Raw genomic sequence first — 16,257 nt, forward strand, 5'->3', positions numbered from 1 at the left:
CAGCAGCAAACCAGCCTCTGTCGAACTTGCACCCTGCTGACGCAGTGTACCATAAATCACGTGCGTGAACGTGCCCTACGTGTACATTACAAAATATATATTCATCCATTGGCAACAAGAGTCGAAAGTCGACCTGGCAGACATTGGATACGTGACCCTCAGCTTGCAAAACGAATTGATCCTGCTCACGAGTCACAAACCGCCCTCTCAAGGGTGGTTTGCATAACACTCTTAGTGCCGAAAATCGCATAGGGAGGAGTCTCGCAGGCCTCTGCTGCATAGGTCTCTTAATGTGCGGTAGCTTTGTTAAATCCGAAATGCAATGCAAAGCCTTTTCTTTAAATAAAAAAATTGTAAAAAAGAATGGAAAATGGGTTTCCATTTTTCCCTCTTCTGCATTTGTGGTTCTGCACGTGGAACTCTGGAATGCGGTTTACCCGCCATGGTTGCTTAGTGGCTTTGGCATTGTGCTGCTGAGCACCAGGTCGCGGGATGGAATCCAGGCCGCAGCAGCCGCATTTCAGTGGGGGCAAAACGCAAAAATGGCCATGTACAGTGCATTGGGTGCTTGTGAAGGGACCCCTGACCAGGCCACATAGAAAATTTCGGTTATACGCTGGAAGACTTTTGGGAAAGCAGCGTTCTACCGAAATAATTTTTTTAATTGGTTCATTAATAGCTGTGATACAAATATTTTAAGGAGGCAAGCTTCACCGCCAACATACCCTCTCCATTTGCCCCGTCTAGCCTCTGCAAGCGAAATTCCTTCCCCATGTTCTCCCATACCAGACCTCGATCGCATGATGTGTGTGTCATGGGCCCCACCTTCTTTTTTCTTCCCTTGCTTTTTTTGCTGCGTGGTGCACTTCCGCTGACGGTGTCTGGCGCGAGCTGTTGTTTGTCTCATTTCGTGCAGTGCACGATTTTGTGCACTGTGCATAAGAACACCTGACTGTGGTATAAGTTAGGGCTACACAAACACCTTACATTCGAGTCGACTTACAATTGTGTAAATACAGTAATGCATTTTTTCAGCCGAATTTTTTGGACGGATTGAGGCCCCAAAGTTCAATTTGCTGGACTAAATCGCACGTTCCGAGCCATGCTACTAGTCGAACCCGGCTATATCGAACTCGCAAGAAAACGCCTATCAGTTCGATATAGAGCATAATTCGATATAAGCCTGCTAAATAATTGGATGTCTTAAAAGTACATACCATTTATAAAATCACTTTATTGATGAAACTAACTTAGTTTCGCATGAAATAGTCGTGCATTTTGTTCTGCTTGGGAAATTTCACTGCCTGCGGCGCATGTACTTCGCCACATTGTCTAAGGAAACGGAGCAGCTGAGGCCGCAACCTTCCGCATTTGCTCAGAAGCACCGGACTAGTGTGAGTGCACCAATCACTTCGCAGGATGTGGGCAAAGGACCGTCGTTGCTTTCCTCATTGGGTTCACTTTCACTTGTGCTCGGTATGATTTTGGCAATGTAGTCTTCGTTTTTGGGCTTTCTCGTGGTCGCGACACCATCATCTGCATTCACAAACTTGTCCACCGTCGATTCGTCAACAGCTTCCGGAAATTCTGACAGCTCGCTCCATACTTCGGCAACACCAGCAAAGGCATCGCCGCATTCATCAGAATTTAGTCATAACCGAGCGTGTGGAGGCTGGCATGTCTGAAGCAAATTTGGATGAACCACTTGTACACGGCCATGCGTACGCGTCGGGTGCCATGGGCACCGGGTTGCGAATTTGGCCGCTTTAGCCCTAATCTCCTCCTTATTCAAGATCGTGCTGAGAGTGCTCCTCGGAATTTAGCACGCTGCGGGGACATCCAACTTCTCACCGCGTTCAACCCGACTTATGATTTCGAGCTTCACGACAAAAGACAAATTCTGCCGCTTCATCACAGCAACACTGTTGGAGAAGGCCCACAAGGCGCAAACACAATGAACCAGAAAAGCTGCGAGACAACTTGCACTTTCACCATCTTGCACGACGAGGGCACAGAGCCTCTGATTGGCTGAGCAAGCGCTGCAGGCAGGCCAGGATTATTTTTTGCAGGAGGGTGTCGACGGCTCGCCCGAGGCAGTACGGTCACGGTAGGGAGGGCGGTTGGATGGAGCCGCCCAGCCAGGATTCAACGCCACCACGAGGGAAAGCCAACTTCTGGGGGCACTTTTTCGCCGCTTGACGTTCGATATATCGGTAGTCGCTGCTATTTTTGTTAGATGTAAGCTTAATTTTCGCTATATAGACTCATTATAACTATACCGTGACCAGAAATTGTTCAATATATACAATAATTCTATGTACACGAATTCAATATAGTCGGGTTCGACTGTACAGTGTACTAAAAGGGGCAGTGCAGCAGGCAGCACTCGCTGCATGGCTCTAGTGGCATTGTCAGTAGCTGTGGCACTGCGAAGAAGCAGCAGACCAAACACTCGCGTACACTGCGACGTACCTATATGCTTGATGAGCACAGGATGTTTTGTTCAGATTTTTGCCCGAAGCACTTCGTTTATTTGGTCTGTATTCTCTGCTTACAATCAGACAATGAAATGCATATTGTTTTTTGCCACAGGTGAAGCATTTTCTGAAATTATTATAGCATATCTGTCTTCGCTGCTGGAACGCAGCCATGCTGTCGAAAACATGTACGGGCACTTTCGATCGCAATTGAGTCCCGTCCGGTTGCACTTTTTCAACACAATAGAAAATGATCACTGCTATACGTTCAGCAACCAAAATCAAGTTTACATAGCTTACAGCTTGAGGGTGCAGACGACAGTCTATACGAACTCGAGTGAACAGATTCAGATCATGCATAATCGTAATCGAGTGACCGCGTGATAGGGTAATTAGAGTAGCCGATCGATTTTCCGAACCTGACGGGGACCGAAAAATAGTCCGAAAAATGAAATTTTAAAGCTTAGAGCGGCTTAAGAAAATGCCTAATAATGCCCTCCCTTAAAGGGCAGGGCATTGCATGGAGGCGATCAGATTTGCTTAATATGCGCAAGTGTGACATCTCCGTATACAGTCTACAAGAGCGTCACCGCATTGGGGATCTCGGTTGGCAGAGATCACAATAGAGATTGAAGAAAAGAGCCATGTTTCTTCGCACCACTTGGCTCTCGTGAAAGCACAGGAGGTGGCGCCAGTCACACAAATGCGAAGCTGCACAAACATGCCCAAAGATGCGACAACGTCTCCGAAACAAGAAGAAACAAACCACGTTTCTTTGCACCACTTGGTTCTGGCAAAGGCATAGGAGGTGATGCCGATCACACAAAGGCAGAGCTGCACAAACGTGCGTGCCGATCACACAGATGCGAAGCCGCACAAACGCACACAATGTCGCAACGTCTCCAAAACACGCCGGCTCTCTGTACACGACGTGCAAAATAGCAACCGAAACTTTAAGAAGAAAAAAAAAATCCCACATTAAGTAATAACGATAGTCCTGAAAAAAAAAAAATCTGTCCGCTGGGGCGCTTTGTCGGCCAAGGAAGAGCGGGCATGACCTCCAAGATGTGGGGATTGCTGCGTGTCCCAATCTTGAAGGCTATAGAGCGGGCCACTCGAAGCCAAGCCAGCGCGAAATCCAACATGACGGTCTCCAAGATCAGGGGCGGAATCTTAAAATGGTTCAGAAAACAAACCGTTCACTTCGCTGCTTACATCAGTAAATGTGCCACTCCCAAGCCGGAGGTGAAAGAAGGGAAGGGCGCGACCAATAGACGAGAGGGTGCTACCTCTGAAGTGTACATCATCATGTGACGAGCAAATTGAGGAACTGCAGAATGTTTCTGCTTGCTAATTGAGTATAAAATATAAATTAAATATTACACAGCAAGTTCTAAACTATAAACTTGTGGTGCCTGGCATTTGCACAATGCAGAAGTAAATTACTGTCATTCTTTTCATTCTCGGCTGGCAGGTGGTATCGCAAGCATAAATGAGTTGGCAGAGCGCAGCGCTATATCGTGTGCTACCAGGAGCTTTCACTATGCACGCAACAGGAGTGCACTGCCAGCACTTCCCAAGTAGTGAGCGCAAAGAAACCGTGAACTTTTTCTTAGGGCCACCTTTACTAGCCGACTATATCGGTTTTCCTTCTTTTTTTGCCCTTCGTCATCGACTCGCACGTAACTCACTCATCACCGCATTGCTGCTATCCGTGCAACCTGCCCCACGGCGCGTCGCGTGATAGAAGCAATGGAACTTGAACTTGAACATTACGATATATGGGCCCTGCATTGCCTGCGCGAAGTAAAATTGAAAAGAGTGGTGCTGACTCTGCGAGGTGTGCCGTGAAATTGAGGAACAAAGTGCAGCATTCCCGAACTCGGGAAAAAAGGGCAGCCAAGTAAGAGATCTCCACAATATCTTCCCGCCCTGACTGTATAGTTTTATCAGCCAAACAAAGGAAGCACTGGACCAGCCTACGTTGAACCCCTCTGGTTGCTAAATGGCGATCTGCGAGCTATTCACACTGGCGATAGCACTGGGAATTCCATCGCACCATGCAAATATCTCCTTGGCATTGGTTTTGAAGCGAAGGTCACGGGAAAGCTGACCTAGCCTTTCTACCAGCCAACACAGTGATTGCGAGAGCAACGTCGTGGACTGTGTCAGCAGCGGAGGTCTAGGCCATTCCGATGAATGCCTCACTTCCAACCGACCTCTGGGAGCTGCAGGCCGGTGGCGATGAACCGCAACACGCAATTCCTTCCTCTGTGTGGAATGACCACTGGTACCCCTCAAGTTGGTAGCGTAGCCTGCAAAAGGTATACTTAGAAAGCCAGCAGGGACGGTGTAAATCATTATCCATCATTTCTTCGAACGTGCGTCTCACTTCCAGCCGTAGTCGACACCGAAAGAGCAATGCCAAGCAGGTAAGTAATAGGCCTCCGAAGCAACCAATGCCGGCGCACAGCCAGTGTCGCAAGCCAACAGCCAAGCCACAGCAACGGAACCCAAAACGGACTACCCCTTTGCCGGTTCCACTCTTAGCCGAAGAAGAGTTCGCTTTGGAACTGATTGACAGATGCGTGACGTGATCATAATTTGCGGTGCCGCCCCGCTGTCTCTGGCCAAATTTTTGCTTGCATCAGAGGCAGTCAGTCAGATGAGGCCGAGTGAACCAATCCCCTTCCAAACTGTTATAAGATTCGGCCCCTGGTAGCATGGCTCGGAATGAGCAATTTAGTACGGAAAATCGAACTTAGGCACCCAAATTCGTTTGAAAATTCAATTCAGTCGCGAAAACGCATTCTCTATGGGAACCCTGAACATGCATTCATGTAGTCCGTAGTGCCCAAGAAGTCTGAATTTTTGTAGTCCGAAAAATCCGTCAACTACTGTATACATAACTAGTCCATGCGACATCGAAAGTAAATTAAATTAAGCTGTTATGTTGCACATTCATTCTCTGATTGGCACGCCTTTCAACAGCCAGTTATAGTCACCGACCAATAAATCTGACGCCAATAATGCGGACATGCTCAGTAATTCAGACAGCTTCGTGGGACCACCATTAAGCCCATAGGCTTAATGTATAAAGACGACCAATATTTCGGACAGCTGCCAACTCCACATTCAACTATCCGGACTTCGTCCGTGGCTATGGCGTATCACAACTCTGCTACCATCATCTCCTCTCGCAACCTCGACGAGACATCAAGTATGGCCTCAGAGACGCAGGACATCAAGTATAGCCTCGGAGATTACACGCTATATGGTAATCTCCGTGGCCTTGCGTTGGTTGCAACACTGCACCTCGGATTTAACTGTAAATGTCAATCTTAGAGGTTTTACCTGAATTGTGAAGTTAAATCAACATGGGAATCATCACATCCATTCCGGCACTACTGCGCACTGCCTGCTCTTGTTTGTTGACTTTGCCTTCCCGACGGCGTTCCGCCATTCTGTGCTTGTTTGTTTGTTTTGTATGCGTTACAGACAGCGCTCTGCTGGCTCCAAGAAGTCTTTCTTGTCGAGTTTTCAACAGCACACGTTTAATGGCACCAACGTTGCCCTCGCAATTCGACTCCGTAACTGAAGAACCTGCCACAGTGAGCTCAAATGCGGACATCATTGATGACCTGCTAGGGTGCGGTGTGTCGATTCCTGCTTCCGTTACATTTGAAGACTGTAGACGTTGACAGCGCGGTGTCGTGCGCCGAACTGAACAATTGAGCAAGTTCTCCCGCCATCAAACGGGAACTTTAACTCGGATGATGATGATGATGTGCCATGTGCCTCGGAACCTTCACATGCGGATCTGACTCGAACCTTTGCAGTTCTTGCATCGGCGTACAGAGAACACAAAACTGGCAGATTTACAGATGGACTTGGTTGCACTTTAGCGGAAGTGCGTGCAGCAAGGAATCGATCGCGGCTTCCTTGCACAGGGGCCTTAAAACGTAACGTAAATAAAATTTTTTTTTTTGTACATACATTTCAGACATTCAATAGTTAGAACTTATTTACTTTCCCCGTGGAGTCCGCATTATTAGTCATCGACTGTATAGGCAACGCCTTAGATGGAAACAAACTGCGCTAATAACGTCAAACAGCCGGACTTGTTGCTCCTGACGCGAACAGAAATGCTCACGAATTGAAAAGCAACAGGGAAAACTTAAATGCACGGATTGAAGTCACGTATGCCCACAGAAGCCACCTATTCTGAAAAAGTCACTGAAATTCATCTGTAGAAATCGTGTCGCGCCCACACAGTAAACACAAATGAGCAGAAGACTAGCACAACAATGATGCCAGAAGCGAAGTAGTAGCTTCCCTGAAACGGAAAAGCAGCTAATTGTTGTATTTATGGAGACCGTGCTTTGGCAAGCAGTTTAATGACCCAGTGAAAACACTTCTTCCATAAGACATTCGAATCATGACCCGATGTCCATTCACCATTTTGGATACAAATAGGCCATCTGCTGGACATCAGTATTGGCTATCTTGTTACGAATGTCCCAAGGTTATTCCACATGGACCTTTTTTTGACATGCACGTGAATATTTGTCCTCCAATTGAAGCTGTCTCATGAGTTTCCTCGTAGCAGAATTGTTTCCTCGCATGTTCAAATTATAATCCAAAGCTATCATGTCTGTAGCTCGTGTTTGCATCATACTACAAATTTTCTCACACAATTTATTTTGGAAACTTCAATTACGGTCAAATCCCAGCACAACGAAGTCCACTTTAACGAAATTTTCGCCATAACGAAGATTTTTTCATTCCCCATCAATGTCCCATAGAACGTAATGCATCGAAATTCCCTTCAAAACGAACTACTTCGTGGACACATTTTGACTTCAGCAAACTTTTTACGGAGAAGACGTGAGCAAAATTATTTCAACTGTAGCTCATTGAATTTTTTTTTTTTTGCCTTGACAAACCACCAACCTTGATAGCATAAAAATAAAAACAAGCTGAAGCTGCTCAGGCCATGATGCAACGTAAACAAGACAGAAAGCTGCCAAGAGGAGAAAGCTTACGTCTTATGGAGGAGCATCCGAGCCCCGAGGAAACGTTTTTGATCATACTGGTTAGGAAAATGGTGCATGTATGCGCACTATTTTATAATACATAATTTTATTTTTTATAATATTTCTAATTATTAATTTTCTACAAAGTTTCGTGAAAATGGCTCCGATGTACAACACCAATTATGGTTAAACCTCGATGTAATGAAGCAGGTAAAATTGGTCATTCGTTTTGTTATATCGAAATTTCACTGTATTGAAACTCAACCTTTTATGCAAATAAAGACAGTCGCCAGTCAACTTTTCTTACATGGAAAGGGGCCACACAATTTTTCGAATTATCTGGCAATCAAGAAACGCAAGTTAGAATGAGAAAACAATATATTTTGATGAATTTGGGAGTCGGCGGCGAATGATACGGTTTCATACCAAGTCGACAATATCTTCACATAGGTGGTACGAATTAAGCGAAGCCGGTCACGCTTTCACGTGCACTCCGCCCACACGGCTGATAGCGTTGCACGCACTGGGACGACGCTATCATGAAAAGCGCTGGAAGTGGCGAGTGAATGCTTCGGCTGCCTCTCGCTCCACTGGGTCACCAAAACTTGAGATTACACAACCTCCAATAGTAAACGCGCGGGAAGATAGCTTACGTGATGCCGTGCCATCCCCGCACGCCCACTCTTTGCACACGTGGCAGATTATCTCTTAAGCAAGGTGCACGGCTGCATATGCGCTCAGCCGTGCTTACAGTCATGCGCAACCATGGCCAAGATGCACACCAAGTTACTCCCTCCCTCCCGACTCGCCACCCTTCACGCCTGCTTGATCGTGTTCCCGCGAGCTCTCTCCCTCATCTCTTTTCCTCTCCCTCTTTCCCTTTGCTCGCGTGGGAATGGGGAACCAGCGCTGGAGTTTTCACGCCGCCTGCAGCGCCACCCTGGCGGTCAGAACGTGCACAATGCAGCCGCTCCCGCGGATGAAAATGGCTCTGGTAGCGGCGTTGCTTGCGCTGAATGTAGAAGGAAAACAAAAGGACGCTGACGGCACTGTTGCGTATACAAGTGTCACAACTACGTCGGAATGAGGGAGGATGTATCCTTCTGCATTTTTCCAACTAAACCCTACGAACAAGAACGGGGGCGGCGTTGCATCCAAGCAGTCAGGCGAGCGGAGTAAGTTCCCGTCTTGTCGCCCTGTCAAGCGGTGTCGGGCGGGTTTCTAAATTTAATTTCGCATGTGTGCTTGGTTTATTCGATAGCGAAGACGGTCAGCCGTGGCAGCCAGTGCCAAACGGCAGAATCTGCAGTCGGCATTTCGTCAGAAACAATGAGCAATAGCGTGCACCATCCAGCATGTGTACCAACCATTTTTCCTTCGCAATACCACCGCCAAGCTCCTTCCAATGCCACCACACCAAGTGAACGATACGAAAGGTAAATAGTTTCCATTCATTGCCAAGAATTATGTGGCAGGGAAGCTGGCTTGTAATACAAGTTGTGTGCGCATACTGTTGGCGCACGCGTGACTAAGCCGCCTATGTGTTTTTAAAAATTCGCATGCAGATGAGGATTCGGCGCTGAGATGCATCCGGTAAATTTATGTAATTAGTGCTAAATGTAGCCAGGGTTGTTACGGATCAAGCAGCGGAGCACTCAAGCCTTTGCATGCCCAAGTCAGCTGATGCGATGAAGCTTTCACCTCCATTGACTGCTGTGGCCAAGTAACATCAGAATTTCTTATGCCTAGCCAGAGAAGTATGGAATGTCTTCAGGCCAACTAATACTTCCGAAACCATAGCACAGCAAGACCGGCGCCGTAGCTACTATATTTGCGAGGCAGGCTGCCACACAAGCATGGGAACGGCACACGGCGCAACCGTTAAACGCACGTGTTCGCCGCGACACACTGTGAAAAATATATAAAGCTTAAAAAGCTTCTTTCGTCATTTCTTCACTTTTTGGCGCTAGCTTCCTTACGAAAACTGTCCACTTGAAGAGGCGCGAAAACGGAAACATGCGAACCATATGTGCGAACTATGAAACGGCCGCGGACGTGTCGTCGGTTCGAGAGGCTTGAATATGCCGCGTTTCGTCGCCAGGGTGGCGTGCAACGCACTCTTTTCGACGCGCCGCCTATCCAGCGCTGGTTCCCCATACTGCACCACTCGTGAAGCCACCATCTTTCCTGCCTCACCCTCGCACACTTCGACTTGCAACTAAAGCACAGTGCACAGGGCGCAGTAGGATCTTATCACATTTAGACTTTATAGGGAACATGATGCAGTTGGGCTCCACTTGTCAGGCCACCAGCAATTAAAGTGTGTTTGCAAGCAGGTACTTGTAATTGATTCATTGGATTGTCTGCATTTGTGAAAGTTTTCGTTTATTGTCTCTGCATTCCTTTGCGGTGGAAGTGGAATTTAGTTATATTGAAATCGCATACACACTTCGTTAAATTGAAATTCTAAATACATGGTGTTCTATGAACAAGAGGTTATAAAAAGTTAAATACTTTGTTATATCGGGAATTTCGTTATATTGAAGTTCATTATATCTAGGTTTAACTGTACTGTTTGAAGTAGCTGTTGCGATGTCAAATCCCGGTAGGGTGCGACGAGGCGTTTGGGCAACGCACTCTTGACAACGAACGATTGCTCGCCATTTGGTCATTGTCTCTCGAAGCTGTTAGATCGTCAGCTGACAAAGAAACTCAAGTTTATGTCGCTAGAAGAGAAGGCTTGAGTTATTGCCAGGCTGAAGCTGGAAAAAATCGGTCATCTCTGGAGAATTTGGCATTCCGGCAAGTTCTCTTTCGACAATATCAAAGAGCAAGGATGCTTTAGCCAAAGTGTTAGCTCGTCAGTGAAGCACAAGGAAGTGACTTGGCCGATGCACAAGGCCTTGGGCAAGCCAGTTTATACACTTGGTTCGTAGAAACGTGTGCCAAGAAAATTGCCCTTAGCGATGATGTGCATCAAAAGGTGCTCGTTTATACCTGCATGCTAGGAATAGATCACTTTAAGGCCAGCGTCGGTTGGCTGAACAGATTCAAGTCACGCCACAGGATCATCGGCAAAGTTTTATGCGGTGAAGCCGCTTCGGCGGATACTCACAGTGCCACTGCATGGATGTCAGCCAGCATGGCAGGCATCCTAAAAGACTACGCACCATCGGATATTTACAATGCCGATGAGACCAGGCTCTTCTACGAGATGTTGCCCACCAGGACCCTGGATTTTAAGGGGTTGCGCTGCCACGGAGGCAAGCATAGTAAGAAGAGAATAACCGTGCTCCTCTGTGCCAATATGGACGGTTCGTACAAACAGCCGCTTTTTGTCATCGGAAAAAGTGCCAAACCATGCTGCTTCAAATGAAATCGGAGCCTTCTCGTGAACTACGTGGCTAACACTCGGACGTGGATGACTCGGGCTATTTGCGGAGAGTGGGTAGAAGCCTTCAACTAGGACATGGGCAGGCAAGGCGGAAAGGTTTGTCTACTTTTAGACAATTGTTCCGCCCACATCATAGAGGACGCCGAGATGGAAAATGTGCAGTTAGTTTTTCCCACCCAACTGCACCTCTATCATTCAACCCCTCGACCAAGGGGTCATCCAGAGCGTCAAGCAGGCCTACCGTGAGCGCCTTATTCAAAGGCTGCTTCTGAAGACTCGGTTGGGACGCGAAACAGAAGTGGACCTCCTTATGGTGCTCCAAATGATTGCCACTTCATGGTGCGCAGCGAAAAGTGCCATAATCTGCAACTGCTTCCACCATGCTGGCTTCGCTGAGTAGGCTCCCGAAACTTCAGACTCTGAGAACGAAGGTAGCGATGGAGGCAAGTCGCCATCTGATGAAGTTGCAGCTGCGTATGCAGCCTTGCAAGAAAGTGGAGATGTGTTCGCCAATGTACAGGCGCCGACAAAAGTGGTATACTCCACGCAGCGGGAGCCGGAGCAACGGCAAACTGCATCGCAACGCCATCTACAGGCAGCATCTGGGATCGAGACAGCCAATGGGTGCCCTTTATTATCTGCATGCATGTCGCTTGACCCGTGTCAATGTAGATGGCATCGCAATGCAGTGTGCCGCTGCTCCGGCTCCCGCTGCGTGGAGTATACCACTTTTGTCGGCACCTGTACATCCCAATGAGTACATCCAAGCCGACTCCTGCGTGGTGGTGCTTTAAGAATAGACAGACCAAGAAATCCTGGAGAGCGTCTGGGAATACTGTGTTCCGTCGAAGATCACAGCCGCGCAACGTGATCCCGGACCGCCGACTACATTGCAGGCCTTGGACGCATTCGATACAGTCGGGCGTTGCATCGAGTCCCAGGACAATGATGAGGCAATGGCTTTGCTGGTGGCACGTGAGAGTCGCATTATGCCATCGCTTGGCAAGAAGCGCAAACAAGCTAAGCTGACCGATTTTTGGAATTAAAACTTGCTTTTTGCATCAGCGAGTCACGTGTCACCTATGTATTTGATATCGCAACGAAATTTTTTGTGTGCCCCGTCAATTTCATTGTAGTGGTATTCAACTGTAGTTCAATAAGGCAATTGCTTTTGGCACAAGGCCTAGAAAAAAGGAGTATGCAGCACTTCAGCATATGTGCGCACACATATCGTGTGTACACAATGTATATGTGTGGGCGCTCTGCCCATGCATCTATCACCGTGTGCTGTGACCATATTTTGCATTACGGCGAACAGTATGCAAAAGGCCCTGGCATATGCCCGTAAAATGTATGCAGCAATGTGCCTCATCACAACGGATGTCCGCATGGCATGGAAAGTGCAACCAAATGGCTATGTGATAGGGACATTCTCGGGACATATTCGACACATCCCTAGGATATCGGCCTTAGCAGTGGATGTCTATAGGATATCCATAGGACGCAATTCTTGTCACTGGAGATATGGGTACAGCATTTCACAAATGTGGCACAATTCCATGGTCTGTGTAATCTGTAACTAAATGCTTGCTTACAGGCATCAGAGTATGGGGAAACACACAAGAGCCGGTAGGGCACTGAAGAATATCTGGAATAGTTCTCCACACTAGTGCAATGACAGCATTAATAGGTATAGTAATGGGCACAAGAACAAATAACCTGCATTACAAAAGTCCCGCTGTTTACTTCAGCAAATCCTAGTCCCCGTAACAACGAAAGTAAGTTTAAATTAAGTAGTTACATTGTGTGATTGCTCTCTCCTTGGTACGCATTTCAACAGCATGTTAAGGGGGAACATGGGTTTTAGAGATGAAACAAATTGTGAAAGAAAACGGTATTTTCGGAATTTCTAACTATTATTCTACCAGTTTGCCAAATTTTGTGCATTCTAAATCAATATTTTAGCCGTAATATCAATTTTGTCTTGCGTATAAAAAAATTTTGTTTTTGCTTGTGCAAATTTCATTCGCAAACTGAGAAAAATGGCTTCGAAAATAGAGAATTCTGCCATTTCAGTCTGAATGCATGTATGGCCACTAGAATTTGCCTAGAGACCATGTGGCGCCTTTAGTTATGCTTTGTTCAGTAGGATCAGCTTCGAGCTGCCTTTTTTCCTCTTGCTACATTGAGTTCGAGTACACTGGTTTTTACCATTGGCATTCACTGCTTGGTATGCTTTTGTTGTGTTCCCTTAGGGTAGCTGCTTTCACAAAAGGTTAGTCATTCAGCATCTGTGTGTTGGCGAGCAGCAACGCTCAGACTTGGGCACACTTCACCATGCTGCTGTAGTAACGCGGCCTTTTGGCACAAATGCACTCAAATTTGTCTCACCGTGGTCTATGCAACTTCAGTATTAGTAAGCTCTGCAACTTTCAGGTTGGAGGGAGATCGCATTGCATCATTTGCTGGCAGTGAGCTTGAAACTGTCACATTATGGTTACCAGCTCCTTGTTAGCTCTGCTCCTTGCTTTTGTAAAGTGGCCCTGGTTTTCTAAGTGGCTTCATGTCATGAACTTCAGAGGTATTTTTCCAAGAAAATAAGAAGCTTTCAAGAAATTGTGGAGAGATTGCAATGTGTAACCATGTTGATGTTGATTGGAGAAAGTCCATAGATGTGCAGCCAAGTCTGCGCCATATATGGCTAGAGCTTTGTTAGTTTCACTATTGCTTTGACAAAGAGCTGGAAAAAGGCTTTAGAACCTTCAGTCATACAGCTATGCCATGCTAGGCCTATTCTAGTGCCGCAAAGGCATTTTGAGAATTGCAGTCACAGGAGGTTTTTGTCATTTTAAGGCATCACTTATGCATGAATAAACATGAATTTAAGCTTTCCTGCAACACGGATGTAGGTAGATTTTTGGTCATTTTCTTAAATCAAGGAACTTGAAGATGATCCTTTAAGCCGAAAATTGCACCCTTGCACAGTGCCCTTCCTCAACTCGCCGAGAGAAATGAGTTTGTTAGCCCTGGATGTCGTGCATATAGAGGCACTGGTGAACTGATCCCACAAACACTGGGATATAGGACTTCAATCCATGATGTCGCTCCATGTGTACTTGGTCTGGCTGGCCATAACCATTAAAACTGACTGCAGTAGCAGATGCTTAGTGCCAACCTGAATAACTGAATGGAATTGGAATGCAAGTACATTGTGCTCCACGCCTTTTGACAATGCAACAGTGAATGCTAGCGAATGTAGACTACTATCGTGGTGCCCAGCCACTAGATCATACTAAACTAGTGGAATCTGTTGCAAAAAGACTGAACAAGCAACTTTTCCACTGGTGTTAGCCTTAGTAATATGAAGGCAGTACTGCTGTTTACTGGCTGGCCAGCCTTCAGTATTCTTAGCCAGTTTTTGCACCAGTGAATTTAATATTGTGGAGATGGGCCTCTGCGATGCTTACCAGCGAATTATAGTATAGAAAGGGCATGATCCTCTTCCACTCTGCTGCACACAAAGGTTGCAGAGTTGCATTGCAATCAGAAGGAGGTTTCATAACCTAATATACATCTCGGCACAATCGTGAGCAAAGGCTCTTTCTTGTAAGACTGGTCGAGCATGCGTGGCAGTTGCAGTAGGCTCACCAGGTTCACTGAACTTGAGAACTCACAGGTGAAAAGGGTCAACATCTAACTTGTTGCAGGCCTGTGGAGCCTCTGTCTCAGCAAGGAAGTGCTCAGTGGTTCAGAGCTCAGGTTGGGGAGGGTGCCCAAAAGGTGCTCATAGTGTGGCCATTCAGTGTACGTTCCATTGTCATGTGCTTGCATATGTGAATTGACTAGAATGGAGAAGCATTGTTTGCATGGGGAATGAGAGCTTGTCAAGCTTATTCAAAGCTTTTGCCTCTCTCCTTGCAAGGTTACGAAGATAACTTCTTAAAAAACAGTAACTTGGGGTAGGTGCACTAGCTGTGGTAGGCAGGAACCTGCATCAACGGCGGTTCCTGGTGATTGAGCTTGGGAAAGGCTGTCGACACATGCTGGCACAAGATGGCACGCAGCTTTGCACCTTAATCCCCACATGTGGACCAACTAAGAATATAGCCATGTGCTTTATTAAATAAAACTGCTAAACAAGACCCATGAGCAAGATTTTGACATGTGAATGCTGAACATGTTAATGTTTGTGTACGTGATGCAGTAATAGGTAGATACATGAGTGGACTGAGTTATGAAAATCGGTCATATTGAAGACATACTGGCAGCCACTACGAAAGGCTTCAGAAAACAAACTACTGATGCAAATACATTATAAATAGGTGCTCGAAGTTTGAATTTTTTTTTCAGCAGTCACTTCTGTTTACTTCTTACCTTTGTGTAGCGAAACCTATTGAAATCTGTCTCTTGCTAACTTCCTATCTAGCCGCAACCTACTGTAACATCGTCTTCGTTGCCCATCCAGCAGACATAATTCTTGTGTGGTGTCTCATGTGCAAGCAGAAAAGGTAGTGAAGTAAACCTGAGGCCTGAGTGACAAATCACGGATATTCCCCACAAACATTTGTGAGCGGCGTAGCATGTCACTAGCAGACGTGCAGTTTTGTGAACCATAGAAAACAATTAAATATCCTCTATGGCTGCTGCAGGCTGCCCCCTAATGTGTATTGGTGACTGTGGCGCTGTTGTCTCTGCGACTTTTGCAGGGTTGACCACTCTCTTCATGCATTTAGTAAAATTCATCTGTCAGAAAAAGGGAGTGCAAAATGTCTGAGGTTGGCAATCACCCTGGGTGTCATGCTAGTGCATTTGGAATACCACTTTGTGGGTGTAGCATGAAGCCTAGGGTTGGCTTTTGCATTATGTAGATGCTTGCGGTCAAGCAGGATGTTTGTGAGTGTAGTCGTTAGTAGCATAGTTATGAATGTAGTGTGGTGGTGGATAGTATGCTGCATTGTAATGTGCACTGAATTCAGTTATATTGCTGTTGTCGTTGCAGCTCGTCCTAGATGGAACCGCCGGGGTCCGCCCCGAGCAGTGTGGCGTAGGCACCCCCAAGGCAAGTTCATCAAGCATGAGACAAGGCAGGACTGAATTCTGCTCACCCAACTGCCAGCCATTCTCCTTGTTCTAGCAATTGGTGGAAAGGGAAGGAAGGAAGCACCAAGAAGAAAAGGAAGCCATGTGCAATAATGATGATGCCAGGGTGATGTTAATGGATTGTCAGAGTCTAGATTGTTGAAAAACATTAAATTTTTTGTTTTTCTTAAGTTATTTTATATTTTTTATTTTGTTTTTATAAGGACAACAAATAAAGAGTGCCTTAGCAGTACAAGGCGGTGTGACAGGC

At 46.4% G+C, this 16,257-nt stretch overlaps 1 protein-coding gene across 3 annotated transcripts in view; it reads left to right on the forward strand.

The window, feature by feature from the left end:
* LOC135915072 (RNA-binding protein with serine-rich domain 1-like) overlaps positions 1-16,257 on the forward strand; it is a 31,464-nt gene extending 15,207 nt beyond the window's left edge. For all 3 annotated transcript variants that reach the window (XM_065448053.1, XM_065448052.1, XM_065448054.1), the window contains exon 9: positions 15,907-16,257. In XM_065448053.1, coding sequence (XP_065304125.1) covers positions 15,907-16,001 — 95 coding nt within the window. In that variant the 3' untranslated portion in view covers positions 16,002-16,257. The remainder of the gene's footprint in view (positions 1-15,906) is intronic.

This window comes from Dermacentor albipictus, chromosome 1 (genome assembly GCF_038994185.2).
Source record: "Dermacentor albipictus isolate Rhodes 1998 colony chromosome 1, USDA_Dalb.pri_finalv2, whole genome shotgun sequence".
NCBI lineage: Eukaryota > Metazoa > Arthropoda > Arachnida > Ixodida > Ixodidae > Dermacentor > Dermacentor albipictus.